This window comes from Sitophilus oryzae, unplaced genomic scaffold (genome assembly GCF_002938485.1).
Source record: "Sitophilus oryzae breed Bouriz unplaced genomic scaffold, Soryzae_2.0 scaffold_888_pilon_pilon, whole genome shotgun sequence".
NCBI classification, from domain to species: Eukaryota; Metazoa; Arthropoda; class Insecta; order Coleoptera; family Curculionidae; genus Sitophilus; species Sitophilus oryzae.
In genome coordinates, this window is record NW_022147514.1 from 918,145 (window position 1) to 937,202 (window position 19,058).

The 19,058-nt window shown below is 36.3% G+C and overlaps 1 protein-coding gene across 1 annotated transcript in view; it reads right to left on the reverse strand.

Moving 5' to 3' along the window:
• The window catches only part of LOC115890608 (putative oxidoreductase GLYR1 homolog), a 126,374-nt gene that overhangs the window by 104,307 nt on the left and 3,009 nt on the right, over positions 1–19,058 (reverse strand). The window contains exons 3-6 of the mRNA XM_030910886.1: positions 17,269–17,342; positions 16,245–16,359; positions 16,093–16,188; positions 6,389–6,574 (exon numbers count right to left, since the gene is read on the reverse strand). Of these exons, the coding sequence (XP_030766746.1) occupies positions 6,389–6,574; positions 16,093–16,188; positions 16,245–16,359; positions 17,269–17,342 (471 nt within the window). The remainder of the gene's footprint in view (positions 1–6,388; positions 6,575–16,092; positions 16,189–16,244; positions 16,360–17,268; positions 17,343–19,058) is intronic.

Sequence of the window (19,058 nt, forward strand, 5' to 3'; positions counted from 1 at the left end):
TTGTGAATACCAAAATATCTGTACTCTGAACGATCGGGTCGGCGGATACAGAATGTCCTATCTGGGCTGCGGGAGCGATCGCTTAAAAATCCCCGCTAATGTCATTTAATTATTAATCTAAGTTCGTCCTAGGTTTCACTTGTTTTCGTATTTTACTTTTTGTTTGCGTTATTTATTATTATATTATTTAGTTTATATTGTTCGGGTCACTTTGCATATAACAACGAAGGTGCATACATATAACAAATATACCCTTACAATACCTACTGCATACATATAACAAATATACCATTACAATACCTACTAAGAGCGTTTATCGGTAAATGTTTGGGCAGGAATTATAAGAGGGCCAATGATTGGACTTTTTTAATTATCTGAATGGAATGAACTATCCACAATTTCTAAGAGACGATTGAAATCGCATTTGATACCATTTCAGCTCAATTGGTGCACTTTTGCGACTTAATTTGCTATGAATTCGAGTTCGGTTAATTTAGAGATTCGGAGGTACGTAAATTTACAACCTGAAATGCGTGTAATTGTTTAAAACATAATTAAAAATAAGATTTTAAAATTTCGAATCATTCCGGTGCCTGGAAAAAAAATTATGCGAGGTCAAAGTTAAAAACTCCCGAAAATTTTTGTTTTTTCGCGATTTTCAGCAAAACCGTAAGTTTTATCGTAAAATTCTCTATAAAAAATGTATCAAAATTTTTGTCCCTCAGAGCCACTGTTTCTGAGATATAACGAGTCAAAGAGTTGTAATCGTCATAATATGCACATCTTTCCCAGTGGCGGCTCGTCAGGGTACGCAAGGTTAGGCGGCGCCTACCCTACAATTTTGTCAAATTTTTTTTTACATTATAATATTTATCTTTATTAATGTTGCCAATACATATATAAATGCTATTAATACAAGGAAATGAGTTGTAACAATTAATATTAATTTAATATTTGTAGTCTTTTATATTAATATATTAACTACCGCTAGCGTATACAGCGTTAGAAATCAAAATAATTTTGACCGTTGGTGTATAATGCATTCATCTTCGTTCGGCGATTTCTAGCATCGCCTTTCAAATTAAATTTTGATCTCCCACTGAGCCGTCGATGTGTGTCCTTTGTCTCTCTCTAACTCATCGCTCAGTAGCGATGGAAATCGATGACTACGTCGAATTAAGGCGGGGTTTAGGCGATATCTTCGGTCGCCTCGGCATGCGCTTGGAGCTCGATAGGTTTTAGAAATTCGGTGGTTCCCATAATATATTATTCATCATATGTTATCAGTATTTAAAACTTTAATTAAAATATGTTTATCGACTGCCTAATATTGATTTGAATGATTGTGTACTCGTACAGTGCATTTGGATGTTAATTTCTAAGTTAACAAGGAGGAGATACGGATAAGTATTAATTTAGATTAAAATTTGGAGTAATTAATGTCGATTTTCAATATGGATAATCCAATTCATACAATTTATGCGACACGTATACAATACATTCATACCATTTACAAGTACTTCGGTTGAGAGACAGGTATTACTGAGAGACATTTTTCATGTTTGAAACGCATTTTTTTCCATAACAAGGGGCCGTCCTCTGCCGGAAACACTGCGACCTGTGAGGCCTATTGTGTTTGTCCCCCTTCTATATCTGCACCCATTCTCCTATCCCTGTGCCCTGCACTAGCTTATGCAGGTCCTTGATAGGATGAGAGCATAGTTCCTCCGGTTCTAGCCTAGCTTTCCCAAATAAAGAGTGTCGCTTGCGATCCAGAGCCTCGCAATGACATATTATGTGCTCCGCTGTTTCAGGATCTTTATCGCAGCGTCTGCAGCAAAGACTTCCTTGATACAGGTTGAGCTTGTTCAGATAACACTTGACAGCCATGTGTCCTGTCAAGAGGCCTGTTGTAATCCGCACTTTATTCCTGCTAAGCATTAGCAGTTCTTTTGCGGTTTTAGAGCTGGGTCCTTGGATAAAAGCCTTGCTGTGCCTGTGCCCCTGTCTGTTTCTCCAGTGGACATTGTGTTTTTCCTTGATCCAGAGTTTTAGTGCACTACGGGCCATACATTTGGGTATTCCCATTACTGGCTCTGGACCAAGATAGGATACTGATGATCCCTGCCTAGCTAGCTCATCGGCTTTTTCGTTGCCTTGGATGCCGCTGTGGCCCGGCACCCAGAATAATTTAATTCTGTTCCTTCGTGCCAGAGCTCCCTGTTCACCCAGGCATTCCCAGACGAGTCTCGACGATACCTTTGGGTTCACAAGCGCCCCAAGTGCCGCCTGACTGTCTGAGTATATATTGATGAGCTTACCTGAATAAGCTCTTCTATTGTTTTCTCTTCCACATTGTAGAATGGCGAAGATTTCTGTCTGGAATACGGTTGAGTGTTTACCCAAGGAAAAGGATAAGCTTGCCCTTGGTCTTTCCCCAAATACTCCAGCTCCTGTTCCTTCAGCGGTCTTTGACCCGTCTGTAAACCAGGTTAGCCCATCATGAAGGAATGTTATATCTGTCCACATTCCTCGATCCATTTTGTTCACCTCGAATGGTTTGTGGTAGTGATAAAGAGGTCATTTGGTCCGATCTCATTTGGAGTAGAGATCCTCCGATAGAATCTCCCATCTTTAAGTGTCCTGTTTCTGTCCTACTTCCCGGAGACAAGACACTTTGTTGTCGATAGAGTCCCATTCTTGCCTCCGCCTGGATCACTATGTGAAGAGGCGGAAGGTCCAGAAGCGCCTCCATTGATGCAGTGGGTGTTGATTTCATTGCCCCTGTTATGCTCAGACAAGCAAGTCTTTGCACCTTACTAAGGCTGAGCATTGTTGTTTGTTGCATTACCCTAGGCCACCATACCAAGGATTCATATGTTACTGAAGGCCTCACCATTCCAGTGTACAGCCAGCGCACCATCTGTGGTCTGAGGTCCCAGATTTTTCCACGAAGTCGTCTGACTACCGCTAGTGTAGTCACCGCCCTCCTTGTGACATTTTCCAAATGTCGGTTCCAGGTCAGTTTGGTATCCAGCATGATTCCTAGATACTTGACCTCCCCCGAGAGAGGAATCTCATCACCGCAGAGTCTTAGAGGTCCTAGTCCCTCCAAAATTCTTCGTTTGGTGAAGGGGATTATTACGGTCTTTGTAGGACTGATATTTAGTCCCTCCAGTGTCACCCTTGATTCCACAATCTTCAGGGCCCTTTGCATTCGCTCCCTTACTGTTGTGTTAAACTTACCTCTGACTAACACGACAAAATCGTCTGCGTATCCCAGAGTGCTAAAAATCAGCCCTGTTGAGACTATCAAGCAGTCCGTCCATAACGAGATTCCATAGCAGAGGGGAGAGAACTCCACCCTGCGGGCATCCTCCCGCCACCCGGACAGCAACAGTCTCATTTTTGAAACGCATTAAAAATTACACTAGAAATTCAATGAAAAATAAACGTTTATTGTCATTTGCCTTACTTTCAATTGAAAAAGATCTGATAACATTACTGATATAATAATAAATAATTTTTTTCATTATTAAGAGATCGGCGAATCAATTTAATATACAGGGTGTCCCATAAATAAGTGCAAGTATTTTAAGGGGTGGTAGATCTCGATAAAAGAAACAATATTTTCTCTTTATCGTTTTTCAAATAAGTTATTTTAGTTATTGAGTTATTTTACCTTGAAAAATTCCAAAAAAAAAAGATTTTTTTGCTAAAATTTTGAGAACCACTGGATCTTTTCTGGATTTTCTTTCTTGTCAATTTAATCTAATATCTATGTTGTCATATTATCAAGAAATTATGTTTTTTAACTAAAAACATTTTCAAAAAATTTCGTTAGTATAGTTTTATCCTAAATATTCTTAAGTTGTGTTTTAACCCATAAGCTAACATATTGGTTTTTACGAACTGGGTTAAGATATTATGTAAATTTTGGGGAACAAATAGATGTAATTACAATTTTGTCGCCTACCCAGTCTCACAAGCCACGATCCGCCACTGATCTTTCCACGCCACCTATAAGGTAGTGTACTTAGCGCGTTTTTTAACATGGTTTCTCGAGTACTTCTCGATCTTCGTCTTGTTCGTTTTCTTCATCCTGGATGTAAGTAAATTGCGTTAATAGTGATGTATCGCATGTTTCTTCGTTGGTATCAAACGAATCCTCTACTATTGGTGATTCAACATTAGAACATGGCTGGCATTGACAATTTGTACAGGGTGTCCCACTAAGAATAGCTCTCGACTGTATCTCAGAAAGTATTAGTCGTAGAGCTTGCGGGAAAAAAATATTTATAACTAAAGAGAGCATGAGAAATTGCTGGAAATTGTTTTCAAGTTTGTAGAGCGGCCGCTAGAGGGCGCAACTGCTATTAAAAATAAGAAAAAGGAGTTTTTATACAATTTTGCCTAGATATCGGATACTATAAATAATAGATTAATAATCTTCAGTAATTTTTGCATATTTTTTGTTAGAACCATTTTCCCCTATCTGCTAAAATAAAGTGGTGGGGGAAGGTTAGATCTGTTTTTATTTAAATGTTAATAACTCCGGACTGGTTGATCGCAATTCAACAAGTAAGGGCTCGTTTAAAAGAGAGTGTCTTACTCTATATTATACCATAAAAACAATAAAAATAAGCTTTTGACCGTAGACGCTAGGGGGCGCTGTCTTACAATTTAACAAATATTACGCGTTTTTTCGAAAAAGTTAAATTCGATAGTATATGTAATTTTAGCTGATACTAAAGAGTAATAAAAGTTTAAAAATTCAGCGAAAACCTTTTTTCAAACCAAAGTTATTAGCAAAATTATTATAAATACGAAAAAATAAGCCCTCTTGATTATGACCATTCTAATAAAAAATAAGATAGATAAGATTATTTCATTCAAAAAATCGACAATATACTAGAATACCATAATACTAGGTGTATTAATAACTAATAATTAAGATATCAATGAAAGTGACTAAGAAACGACGCCTCAGTGAATTCATGGTAGGCTTTGGAAAAAAAGTTGCTGTTAAAGAGATAGTTTAAACTCAAAATATTATTATATCAACAATTTGATAGTCTCAGCAGCGTTTTTTATCTTTTGATTGCTTTTCTAAAAATGCCTTTCTACAAAAGAAAAAAAAACGCTGCTAGCTTTAATATTTCTCGTGCAATTATCATAGCCATCAAATACAACAGTAATTCTGGCTGTTGGACTGTTTTGTTCTCTGGCATATACAAATTGTCAAGGTCGGTCATGTTCTAATGTTGAATCACCAATAGTAGGATACCTTAGTAGGATTCGTTTGATACCAACGAAGAAACATGCGATACATCACTATTGACGCAATTTACTTACATCCAGGACGAAGAAAACGAAAAAGACGAAGATCAAGAAGAAGAAGAAGATTAACAAGAACAACAAAAAGAAGTATTTGAAGGTTATGAATCAGACTAGTAAATTTATATTTTTTTATTTCCATCGCTATTATAATTTCCAATCCTTACTAATACCTTTTATTCTGCAATAGTTTTCAATTAAACAGAATCACAGTAGACATGTGGAATAGGCCTACTGGAGAAACTACGTTAAAAAAACGCACTAAGTACACCACCTCATAGGTGGCGTGGAAACGTGTGCATATTATGACAATTACAACTTTGATTCGTTATATCTCAGAAACAGTGGCTCTAAGGAAAAAAAGTATTGATACATTTTTATAGAGAATTTTATGATGCAGAATTTTCTCATGCATCTGTAGATGTTAGTAATGTATGGCAATCGTTTCTTTGATTTTAAAGAACATAATATAAATAATCATAACATACGTAAAATTTAAAAATAATCATACAAAATGTTTGGGGCTTTTTGGTTTTACCTTATTAAGTAATTGTTATCAGGTAGTAATTGTTAATTTTGAAGTTTAACTTGATATAATGTCATTTTAACAGAACGTCAACGGTTTCTTGTTCTGTTTTAAAAAAGTAAAGTGTTTTTGAATAGTCGAATTTAAATATTTTAAATAGTTTTTTCTTTATTCTTTGTATTTTTTTGCTTCCAACGACGGAAAGAGATAACGTTAAGCATTTTTTTCTTAGTTAGGCAAATTTGTATTACTGTAACCATAACCTCTGACAAGCAGCGTCCGTTTAGGTTTAAGGCCAGAAGTGTTTACAAAAAATAACTATTTTATTTTGTAGATTTTCTTGCAATGCAGTGGCGAAATACCCATAAAATTTTTTTGGAGAGATGAATCCACCACATAGATGTTTTATGAAAAAATATATTAGAAATTCTATTCATAGTAGAGTGACTGCAATTTAAGTAATACCCAACCCAAATAGATTTGCTAATTATGGTAAAGTTTTTATCTCGGTTTTTATAAACTTACAGGCCTCTCAAGTACTGCTGATCTGTTAAGCATCTCAATTCGACTTGCACCACCATTGATATCATCTCCAATGGAAAAGCCCATACTTTTGGAACGTTTATTTCCATTTTCAAAAGCGTCTGATGCCTTTCTCTTACTTTTACCTCTTGCGGAAGCCACAGCTACTTCACTGCTGGATGAAGTTTTCTATTAAATAAAATAAAAATATTACCGATTACAGTTGAGGTTTAAACATTTGGCGTTACAACAGCAAAATAAAACACTATTTCATCACAATATAGCAACCTCCTTTACTTTTAAGAAAATTAAAAACGCGCCACTTTAAAAGTAGTGCTTAAGTGTATTGTGTTGTGAGTTAGAGTTTTATTTTGAAAATTATTACCTATTATCTTCTCTTATAAATACATTCTTCAATATACTGGGTGCGTCTCAAAAGTGGCTCACCCCTATAACTTTTATTTTTTCAAATAAAAAAACGAGATTTGGTATGATAGTATATGATAAATTAGGATTGATTCACGTATTCAATTGTTTCTTGGTCACTTCCTGTTTCACTGGAAATAACTACAACTTTTGATTTTTAAATGGAACCCTCAGTATTTTTTACTTTATTCCATAGAAAATAACACTCTGAATAGAATGACATATCATATGTCAACTTTTGACATTTTTACATATGGTTAATTTGAAATTATAACTAGCCGTTCGTAACGAAAATATGACTCGAAGTGTGTGGTATCAAATTATTCGTAAAAAATGCTTTTTCCAAATATGCTAATGAGCCACCCTCCTTCCATTTGAGAAAATTGAGATATGAGTAAAAATACGATTTGAGCATTTTCTAACTGGCCAGAACAAGACACTAAAAGTAAAGTAAAGATTTCAGTTAACGTCTCCTTTTTGCTGCCAGGGCTAATCTGGACGGAGACTTTGTTTACGCGGAATCCGAACCGCGGTCCTCGGCCATATCATGGTCAATGGCCTACCGACTTAGCAAGTGTCTAAATCGACTCTTACTCACGAGATATCTGATCTCATCCGGCCTCGAACCGGCGTGAATGAGCAGTGTGTGTCAATAGATTTTACACTTTTGCCTTTGGACAACAGCACGATACAGAGTTTCGAACCGGTCACCCGTCCATCCACTAGTATTGTCTTACGTCGTTTAACTTCGGTGTTCTAATGGGAACCGGTGTTTCGACGTAGCTGGGCCGTTGTCTCAAGACACTAAAAGCATTAGACGATCAAATATACTTTTCCAAGGCTCCTTGATTAAGAATTAATGTTTTTAACAAGTCATGGGACTCTAGATTGAATACTAAAATACGACTTTTTATTAAGCGAAAATGTCAAAAGTTGAAATATGATACTATTGAATAAAGTAAAAAAATACAGAGGGTGACATTTAAAAATCAAAAGTTGTAGTCATTTCCGGTGAAACAGGAAGTGACCAAAAACAACTGAATACATCAATCAATCCTAATTTATGTCATACTTATACTAATATACCAAATCTCGTTTTTTTATCTGAAGAAAATAAAAGGTTATGGGGGTGAGCCACTTTTGAGACGCACCCGGTATATAGATATATTTATAAGTATATAAAAGTATAAGAAAATAGGCCTTCTAATTCGAAGTTTTGGTAAAAATTTGAATTTTTGATATATGTTACTTTGAAAGATCTAAAAACGAAATGTGAAAGATTTTTTTAATTTCATCCCCGAGAAGGGGTGAAATAAATAAAATTATTTTTTAGAAATTTCGGAGAAACGCTAAGAACTAGAAAAAAAGTTCAAATAAAAGTTGTATAGCGTTCAATTTTAGACAAAAATGGTCTCTATACTTTTTTGGCTCAAATCAAAATTAACCGAGATAGAGTGCCTAGAAGCTAAAAGACAGCTTTTATTGAAATTTTTTAAAAAGTCCTTACCGTTTCTCCGAAATTTGAAAAAAAACTTTATATTTATTGTGAATTTAAACTTAATTGAAAATTATAATTTTCTAAAAAAATTGAATATAAAAATGTCAAATATATAAATTTTTCAGTAACTTATATTTTTTTTAAATTTCTACTATCATTCCCTAGATTTTACCATGGTTAATTTTGATCTGAGCAAAAAAAGTATAGAAATCATTTCTATACTTTTAATTTGACGCTTTTAATTAATTTGACGCTCCACAACTTTTATTTGAACTTTTTTTCTAGTTTTTACCGTTTCTCCATAATTTCTAAAAAAATAATTCCATTTATTTCATCCATTCTCGGGGATGAATTTAAAAAATCTTTCACAATTAATTTTTAGATCTTTCAAAGTAACTCATCAAAAATTCAAGTTTTTACCAAAGCTTCGTATTTGAAGACCTATTTTCTTGACTATAACGCTATATTTCTTGCTGTATTAGTATGTCAAAGAAACACAAAATTTATTTAGTTCAATGCTACGAACAAAGTGTATACATTTTGTGCTTTTTTAACGGCGCACTCTCATGACTCGTTTACTTGGCAAGTATCCCCACCATCCCCACTTTGTAAACAACATTGGTAAGTGAGGCGCTCACACGACGTACGATGTGTCCACAGGTGGATGACACTTCTTATGGGAGAACTGGCAATGGTTCAAAACTTGACTACAAGCGATTTTCTAGGAATCTTCCTTACCGATAAATTATTGACAAGAGTGACAGATAAAACCTTGACGTTCTTTCAGTATTACAGTTCATCCCTTTTTCTTTCTGAAGTGTGCGTTGAAAGGAGACAAAAACAATTTTTGGTGACCCATAATTTGTTATTTGAACACCACTTTTCTCCTTGTCGGGTCGTTGACGTTGACTTGTCGCCATTTTATTTGTTTTGTTTACACGCTGCAGTTTGCTTTGCAAATTTAATACATAAATTATTTAGGCAAATATAGGTTTTTGATAAAACTCCTCGGACTAACGGGTAGGTAAGTGTTGTTAATTTTTTTTTCATCTTAACATGCTCATCGTCATTCTCCTGATTTAGGTGACAGAAAAGGATCATTAAATTGAATTTTATATGTTTTCATCCCAGGACCGATAGTAAAATATATATTTTATGGAGACCTTCCTAAATATCAACGAGATGAGCCATCGGAAGAAAGGGACCATAGTACAAAACAGAAAGGTGATCTTTTTTCTTTCCACTTAGGATATTGAAATTATTATATACTGTAGTCGTGTTCGACATTATGCTCTGAGAAATATAGATAAATAAAGAACAACAGATATAAAGCATCTCAGAGGAAAAGAGAGGTAATACCTGTATTCTCTCTGATATTTGTGTAAGTTACGGCAAAGTATTGTTGTAAATGTCTTTTTGATCGACCTGAAAACTTCGAGCAAAAAGATGACACTTTCAACAATACCCTGACAGATATCAGAGACGATACAGGTTTTTCCTCTCTTTTCCCCTGGAATACTTTTAATTTATTATTCTTTGTTTATCTAGATTTCTCAGAGCACTATGAACGAACTCAGCTTGTATGTTTCAAATAATCGTCCAGTTGGCTTAAAAATGATGATCGATGACATTTCCCATATAATTTTACTTTCAAAATTATGATATTGTTGCGAGCCGGTGTGGACTCGACCTAACCTCACAATATGGCCCGCCCTCGGATGACCTTAACATCGCATAGACACCGCAATGATTCATTCGTTCGAGAAGAATCGAGACCCACTAGAATGGACTCGTACATACGAGAACATTCGAAAACCTTCTCTATGCGCCTAACGATCTTTGGACTATTCTAGATTTCTTTTACCTGTCGGTATAAAAAGCCGGCGGCAGTGGCCTAGAGAGGGCAGTATAAATATACAGTTGACGCGCTAAAATTCAAAATAAATTCTTAGTTATAAATCGTTTGTAAATAGTTCTATAAGTCTTTTATCGTTATTATTTTTGTTCATTAGTGTTAAATAAATAGTGTTTAAATAAATTGTGACTTTCTATCCACACGGAACCGACGAAAAACGTAACAATTGGTGTCAGGTGTGGCGTGTGTGATAGACTAGAAAAATAAAAAGACTAACAATGGCTGCGAAGAAATTGTTGAAAGACTTGAAAGTGTCCGAACTGAAATCCATATTGGAAGAGAGAGAGTGCGAGACAGATGGAAAGAAAAGCATTTTGCAAACCAGACTGAGAGACGTTTTAAGGGAGGAAGGCGAGGATCCGGACACATTTTGCTTTGAGTTCGAAGGTGACCTTGACTCGTGCCTACAAAAATTAGAAGCTAAAATGACGGAAAACTCTCAAAAATTAGAAGACAGTTTGAATGACAAAATTACAGAAAATTCCCGGGAATTGCAAGACAATTTAAACGACAATTTGAATAGTAAAATAATTGACTTGGAAGTTAATTTAGAAGATAAAATCACAGAGAATTCTCAAAAATTAGAAGACAGTTTGAAAGATAAAATTATGGAAAATTCCCAGGATTTAATTAATATTTTAGAGGATAAAATCATAGAAAATTCTAAAGATCTACAAGCCAGTTTCAATGACAAAATACTTAATTTAGAAGAAAGTTTAAACAATAAGATTATAGAGAATTCTACGGAACTACAAGACAAAATAACGGAGATTGAGGAAGATGTAAATAGAAAAATCGAAATTTTAAAACAAGAAATAGAAAAGGCCAATTCACCAAAATGTCAAGAAACATCGGAGGCACCGAAACTAGTCGAAAATAAGTATATCTCAAAGTCAGTTATTAAGCCTCCACAGTTTGACGGAAAAACCGCTTGGGCCAATTATTTTTGCCAGTTTGAGGCCGCTGCGAGAGCGAACGGATGGACAATCGCTGAAAAGGCTACCGCTTTGACTGTCGCACTGCGAGGAGATGCCACTGATATCCTGCAGACATTGTCACATCGGAACAGGGAGATTATCAGCAATTGGTACGACATTTAGAAATGAGGTACGGCCAAGCTCATTTGGAACATGTCTATCATTCCCAGCTAAAAAATCGCATTCAAAAGTCAAATGAGTCTCTGCAGGAGTTTGAAGCCGACGTAGCCCGCCTCGTTCGCCTTGCGTACCCTGCTATGCCCGAAAATGTTATGGAGCGCTTAAAAGTACAGGCTTTTATTGATGGTTTATGTGACAACGAGACAAGGCAAACACTTCTTTTAGCTCATCCAACGCATTTGGGAGATGCCCTAGCACGTGCCCTGGAATTTGAGGCCGCGAAAGAATGCTCTAGGTCTCTAGGATTTGTACGGGCTGTTGAGGAGAGTTCCGACGATTCCAAAGTGGAAAGGATTGTGCGGAAAGTACTGGATCAGTATATGAGTAAGAAGGGGGGACCGATTCGCTGTTGGAATTGCGGACAGATGGGAAATCGTTGCAAAGAAGAGAAAGAAGTGAAAGTCTTAAGGACGACTGTGGTTGGTGATAGTTGGCAAACCGAAGATCTTGCAAATGACCAAATCAGTGATCCAGAGTTGGGCTTGGTGATTAACTGGAAAAACGCGGACCAGAGACCAACGTGGGAGGAAGTTTGCAGATATTCGCCGAACGTGAAGTCGTACTGGTCCCAGTGGAATTCATTGGTAATAGATAACGGATTACTTCGCCGTGTGATTGTGAGACCAGAGGGACAAAAAGAGAGAAGGCAGATCGTCATTCCAAAGAAGAGGGTCCCGGAAGTCTTGGCGGAAGTTCACAATGGAACCAGCGGTGACATCTTGGTGTTACCAAGACACTTGGCAAGCTGCGTGAACGGTTCTACTGGGTGAACTGCAAAGAAGATGTGAGGGCCTGGTGTAAGAAATGTGACATTTGCGCAGCCATTAATGGGCCACAAAAGCGTGGTAAAGCCCCTATGCGCCAGTACAATGTTGGTAGTCCCTTCGAACGAATAGCGATCGACGTGGCTGGTCCTTTCCCGGAGACGAACGATGGCAACAAATACATTGTGGTAGTAATGGATTACTTCAGCAAATGGGTCGAGGCCTACGCGTTGCCAAATCAAGAAGCGTCCACGATTGCTGATGCCCTTGTTAAAGAATGGATCTGCAGGTTTGGTGTTCCCATGGAGCTTCATTCAGATCAGGGAAGAAACTTTGAGTCCAATCTGTTCCAAGGCGTCTGTGAAGTCCTGAACATCCGCAAGACCAGGACGACTGCTCTACATCCACAATCCGATGGGATGGTTGAACGCATGAACAGAACTATCAACCGTTATCTGGCCAAAGTAGTCTCTGACCACCAAAGAGACTGGGACAAATTTCTTCACCTGTTCCTGTTGGCCTACCGTTCATCCGTCCAAGAATCTACAGGGCAAACTCCAGCCAGCATCGTTATGGGACGGGAAGTGCGCCTACCCTGTGATCTGAAATTTGGTTGCCGACCGGGAGAAGAAGTCGCCGGAGAAGATTATGTCCACACACTACGTCAAAGGATGGACGACATTCATCAGAGAGTCCGCCTAAATATTCAAAGTGCTAGTGACCGAATGAAGGAACACTACGACATTCAAGCTGAGCATGGAGGATACCAACCAGGGAAGTTGGTGTGGCTATATAACCCGCAGAGACGTCGTGGGTTATCTCCGAAGCTACAATCCTCGTGGGAAGGGCCATACGAAGTCATGGATAGAATTAATGACGTCGTATACCGTATCAGAAAATTGCCAAAAGGAAAACCGAGGGTAGTCCATTTCAACCGTTTGAGCCCCTACCAAGGCGAAATAGAAGATCGTGCTGGGACCGTGAGAACCTGCAGCTTTGATCCCCCTGATTCGGAGATGTCCTTTGACGATTTCATGGCCCGATACAACAGCAGTGAGAAGGCTCGCTATGGTGTAACCAAAGAAGATCAACGAGACCTCTTTTCCGTGCCTCCTGATTATTCGCTCGCTCATTGTGTGGCTCGAGATTTGCGGATGTCCAGAGGAATCGCTGCGACGTTCAATGAGAAGTTTGGGCGTGTCGGAGAACTACGCCGACAGGATCCAGAGGTTGGAAGCGTCTTGAGGCTAACCGACAATGCACATGGTCAAGCAAGGCACATCTTCTACCTGGTCACCAAGGAATGGTCCCCGAGTAAGCCGACTTATCTCAATCTATGGAAGACCCTGATTGAACTGAGAGAAGCCCTGCTAAACAACAACATTGCACGATTAGCCATTCCGAAGCTGGCGTGTGGACTCGATGGTTTGAGTTGGCGTACAATCCGGAACATGATTGAAGTCTTGTTCAGATTTACGGGAATCGAGATCCTCGTTTGCTGCTACAACCCAAAGCTGAGATCGGGAGAGAAAACTGTAGACTGCTATTTCTACCAGACTTCGCAATGTACCAGGGGCCAGCTTTGCAAATACCGTCATTCACCGTATACATCTCGGGACGAGCATGTGCCTAAGAAGGGGGCAGTGTTGCGAGCCGGTGTGGACTCGACCTAACCTCACAATATGGTCCGCCCTCGGATGACCTTAACATCGCATAGACACCGCAATGATTCATTCGTTCGAGAAGAATCGAGACCCACTAGAATGGACTCGTACATACGAGAACATTCGAAAACCTTCTCTATGCGCCTAACGATCTTTGGACTATTCTAGATTTCTTTTACCTGTCGGTATAAAAGCCGGCGGCAGTGGCCTAGAGAGGGCAGTTATAAATATACAGTTGACGCGCTAAAATTCAAAATAAATTCTTAGTTATAAATCGTTTGTAAATAGTTCTATAAGTCTTTTATCGTTATTATTTTTGTTAATTAGTGTTAAATAAATAGTGTTTAAATAAATTGTGACTTTCTATCCACACGGAACCGACGAAAAACGTAACAATATATATCTTCACTTCTAAGCCATCTATGACGCCATTTTTTTCAGTTTTGTTATAATTAATTTTGTCTCTTGATCTACTTGTAAAATTATTCTTTTAATTTTATTAATTTGTTGTGGTGAAATTAATTTCTGTTGTATATTTGATATTGATATTAAACATATTTTTAAAAAATGTGTGTATTTTTTGTGTTTTTATGTATGTCATAATTAAAAATGAAGAATTAAATTTTTTTATTTTTTTAAACTTCCCGCCATGCGTTAAAATCTAGTCCTTAGTTCCTACAAGCGATATTGGGAGCGCTAGTAGCAGTAGACTTGTCAACAGTGTCAAATTTAAACGTCAATTTCACTTTCCAATATTCAGCAAGGCGCTAGCACTTCTTGTGTATGTGTTTTGTGCGTGTCCATTTCAACAAGTACGCCAGCAGTGCCAGGACAACATTGTTTGACATTGTTGACATGACATGTTTCTTGTTTAAATCCTTGGCAAGTAAATAGTTATAATAATAGTAAATAGTAGTCGCATCCATGGATACCGGCCGTCCTGAAATTGTCGTTGCTAGTGATTCTTTTTTCTTTTTAAGTTCTTTTACTGTACACTGCAATACGATTTCTATGTTCTTTATGTTTCGCCATCCATATGAAGGGCTCATTTTCGTATAAATCCATATATTCCAAAAAAAAAACACAATTTGAAGACTACACGGGAAAAACCAGCTTTGTCCATTTTAATTGGAGCCGAGAAAAATACAATTTCGTGTTTTTAAAGAAATCTGTTATTTTCGGTTGAATAATTAGAAAAATATATATTACTACCGACTCGAACTTCTACGAACTATTAATATTGGTATAATTATTGCAATATTCTGAAGTATCGAAATAAAAATGCCGGGGAACAGGGGAAAAACCAGGGATGTCCAATTAAAGGTTGTATAAAACCTAAACTAAACTATTATTTTTTGTTGTAGGAAGAAAATTAATATATAAGTAGGGTTTTATTAGAAGAGAATACATAAATTTATTACATGTATTACTAATTGCAAGATGAATGTTTGTCGCCCATGCATAAGGACATCTCTGGTTTTTCCCTTGTATGGCGAAATAACCAAGCTGTAATATTTCTGGGACTAAGCGTATTATTGCTTTCTTTTTTCTCGAATGACGCTAACATTTGCCTATAAAGTTGTGTCGCTATTTTAATTTCTATGAAAATGTGACATAGGTATCTGTTTTTTCCCGTGTAGTCTTCATTTGTCCACTCTATTTATTCCTGAAGGAACGACTTAGGTAGGTCGCCAATGTTGAAGTTATTAATGTAAATTTGATATTATATAATCTATTATTGCTTTAACGTTTTAAATTATCCGCAATTAAATCGAAAAACACTACGATCCCGAAATAAACGGGACATACGTTATAACAGTACAATTATTTGCGCAGTCGATTTTTTTGCGCCTCGGCAAGTATAGCCAAGGCTGGCCAAGTCTACACTTGACTAGTGTACGAATAATCGTGATCCCTTGACTCGGGCTATGTTTACCGACAGAGTGGGAACGCGACGAGTGACCAAGGGAACCGTTCTCACGACATGCGACATGGCGAGTATTCCAATAACAAATGTTTGTCAAGTACACGAGTCGTGAGAATGCACCTTAACATTTTAAAATAGCAAAAAATATGACGTTAATCAATATTAATAACCATCTATCAAAGAATGAAAACGATATATTACCATAGAAATGTGTTTTAATTTATAGGATTTAATGTAAAAATGTATGAGATGTGCTGAAAAAATTATAAGTACAACAAATTAAAGGACATAAAGAAGGCGTATTATAAATAAATACTGCATGATTTACTTAAGCGTCTTAAATTGTTATTACTTACCTCTACTGTTTGTTTTGGAGTATCTGAAGTACTTTCATCTTCAGCAATATTAGTCAAACTTGTATCACCCTCAGACTCTGCATTTTCACGGTTGCCCTATATACATTTAGAAAAGTTTAAAAGCAGTTGAGAATAAAACGTTAAAAAATTACCTTGATATACTCCTCGGCCAACTTTAATGCAATTTTAAAATCGGGTCTCTTACAAGTGGCAAATTCATTTTTATGGCTGTCAAAGTCAAAAACATCTCTACGCGGTACAGATCCACTAAAAACAGTAAAACATTATACCGTTGATTGAAGAAATAAGAAGATGCGCACCTTATGGGCGATTTCGTGGCACAAACCTGTTCGAGATGTAGCTAGCGTTACCGTCAATCTGTCCGAGATTTAGTTTAGCTTTACGTCGCGTCGCTGCGCGCTGATAGTCATTTAGAGAGCAGCGGATAAAGAATACTGTACCGTAGTTCTGCTTTCAGTGGACATGACAGAGCGAGTGGTTGCCGGAGAGCGTTGCAAGAACTACTGATTAATTCGTAGATTTACGGATTTTGAGCACAGTACGTTAATAATATGGATTTTCTATCATTAAACAATTTAATATAATATTATATGATTGAGAACAACCGTTAATTAAAAGAACGGCGTCAGAGTTGGCTTGGAAATGAAGATCACTGTTATTTCATATATAAAATATTATGGTAAATATCAATAATCGTCATTTCCAAGCCAACTAAACCACTTTTTTCGATCATACGACATATTCAGTAGCTATAAAAGAATTTTTATTTTTGTTGTTTATTCTATGTTTAACACGAATAAATTTTCAATACGTAAACGCGGATTTTTCATCGAAAGATATTTTCGTCAAAAAAAATGTATTACACATTTTAACATGGCAACACTGTCGCTTTCAGATCCACACTGTTTTCGATATGCCTTCGCTGGCCGAATTAGAGAAAATAAGTGTTTTATTCGTTGACCGCAGAACGATTGGCGTCTCCACAATACAGCGATTGAGACGTAAGAGGAAATCAAATCAGCCTTTTGTCACAAATTCGCCCCTTAGGATGGGTTGCATATCTTCCCAATTCTTTCAATCAACGATTATACATTTAAAGACTTCATTTTTCAAAAATAAATGTTTGGGTAAAGAAATATATTAAAATAAACTTACAATGAAACTGTCTTTCCAAAAAAGCATACACGCACTTGGTTCCTTCTCCTCGCATCCTTTGAATCCTCTACAATCTACAAGAAAAAATGAATAGGTATACAGGCTAAAAAAATCAGAAAATTATCGTTTTTGTAAGAATAAATGGGATTGTCAATAAAAATTGTTTTATTTGGGGTTCTTCGTATTCTCTACAATTCAACAATTTTATTTATTTTTTCAAATTACCGGAAACGACTACAACTTTTGATTTTTAAATGGCACCCTCGGTATATTTCTACTTTATTCGATAAAAAATGATACTCTGAATAGAATGACATATCATATGTCAACTTTTGACATTTTCGCATATGGTTTATTGGAAATTGTAACATGCGGTTTATAACGATAATTTGACTCAAAATACCATGTGTGTGGTACCAAATTATTTGTAATAAATGTTTTTTCCAAATATGCTAATAAGCCACCCTCGTTCCATTTGAAAAAATTGTGATGTGATCCAAGGCTAACCGACTAAAAAAAATTAGTGTTTTTAACATAGCCAACTAGATTTAAAATAGGCACTCCAGATTTAAAATCTTTTAAATTCATTTAAAATAAGATTTGTTTTTAAGTGAAAATGTCAAAAGTTGATATATGATATGTCATTCTATTTAGAGTGTCATTTTCTATCAAATAATTTAGAAATATACCAAGGGTGTTATTTAAACAACAAAAGTTGTAGTCATTTCCGGTGAAACAGGAAGTGACCAAATACGTCCATCAATCCTAATTTATGTCATATACTAACATACCAAATCTCTTTTTTTTTATCTGAAAAAATAAAAAAGTTATAGGGGTGAGCCACTTCCGAGACGCATTCGGTATACGAGAAAAGAAAATCATATGATCAACTTTTTAAATATGGTTTTAAAAATTGAAATTTAGCTTGTACAGGGTGTCCCATTTTAGTTGAAATCATACGGTATCTCCGTTATTCGTGAAGATAGAAGGGCGCGGTTTGCACAAACCTGTGCCACTTTTTTGTCAAACGGATGCCGTAAAGAAAATTTTCATAACTCTCTTCGTTTCTGAGCTACAGGGTCTTTTTGAAAATTTTGCAATTTGGGACACCCCCTGTATCTCTGTTATTGTTAAAGGTATTGAGACGGTAAAAACTGCTTATTGTAGAACTTTTTACGCAGAATACAGTGGCGTAGTCTGTTATTCTACGAAAAGAATATTTTTAAAGATATGAACTAAAGTTATGTTTTCTTAAATGGAACACCCTGTATATTTATAAATTATATGATCTGGCTTGCCATAATCTTCTCAAAAATATATAATACTCTATATTTATTTTCATTATTTAATGGAATATTTTAAAAAATATATTAAAAGATCATATTTATTAGTAGGCCACGATTGTAAAAACTGTAAAGAATTATTAAAGGTAATACTGCTATCTGTGTCTTGTTTTATTTTGAGAGTCACTAATTAATTCTTTATATATTAGGAAAACTTAACTCTCTACCGCTATTTGTAAATCTTGGAAGCTATCGTATCGCAACTTTTAAATATTTCTTTAGCAAATTTACGTCAATTATACTTTCAGCAAGATGGGCCCCCCCCTCACAACTTAACTTACAACGAATTTTATTAAATTATTATTTCTCAAATCAATGAATTTGAACCAATGTACCCATATGATGGCCTCCCTGATTTCCGGATTTGTCCGTTCTCGATTTCTGATTTTGGGGATTTTTGAAATATGAAATATATCGTGGCAACTAATACGATGTCGAATACCTGGA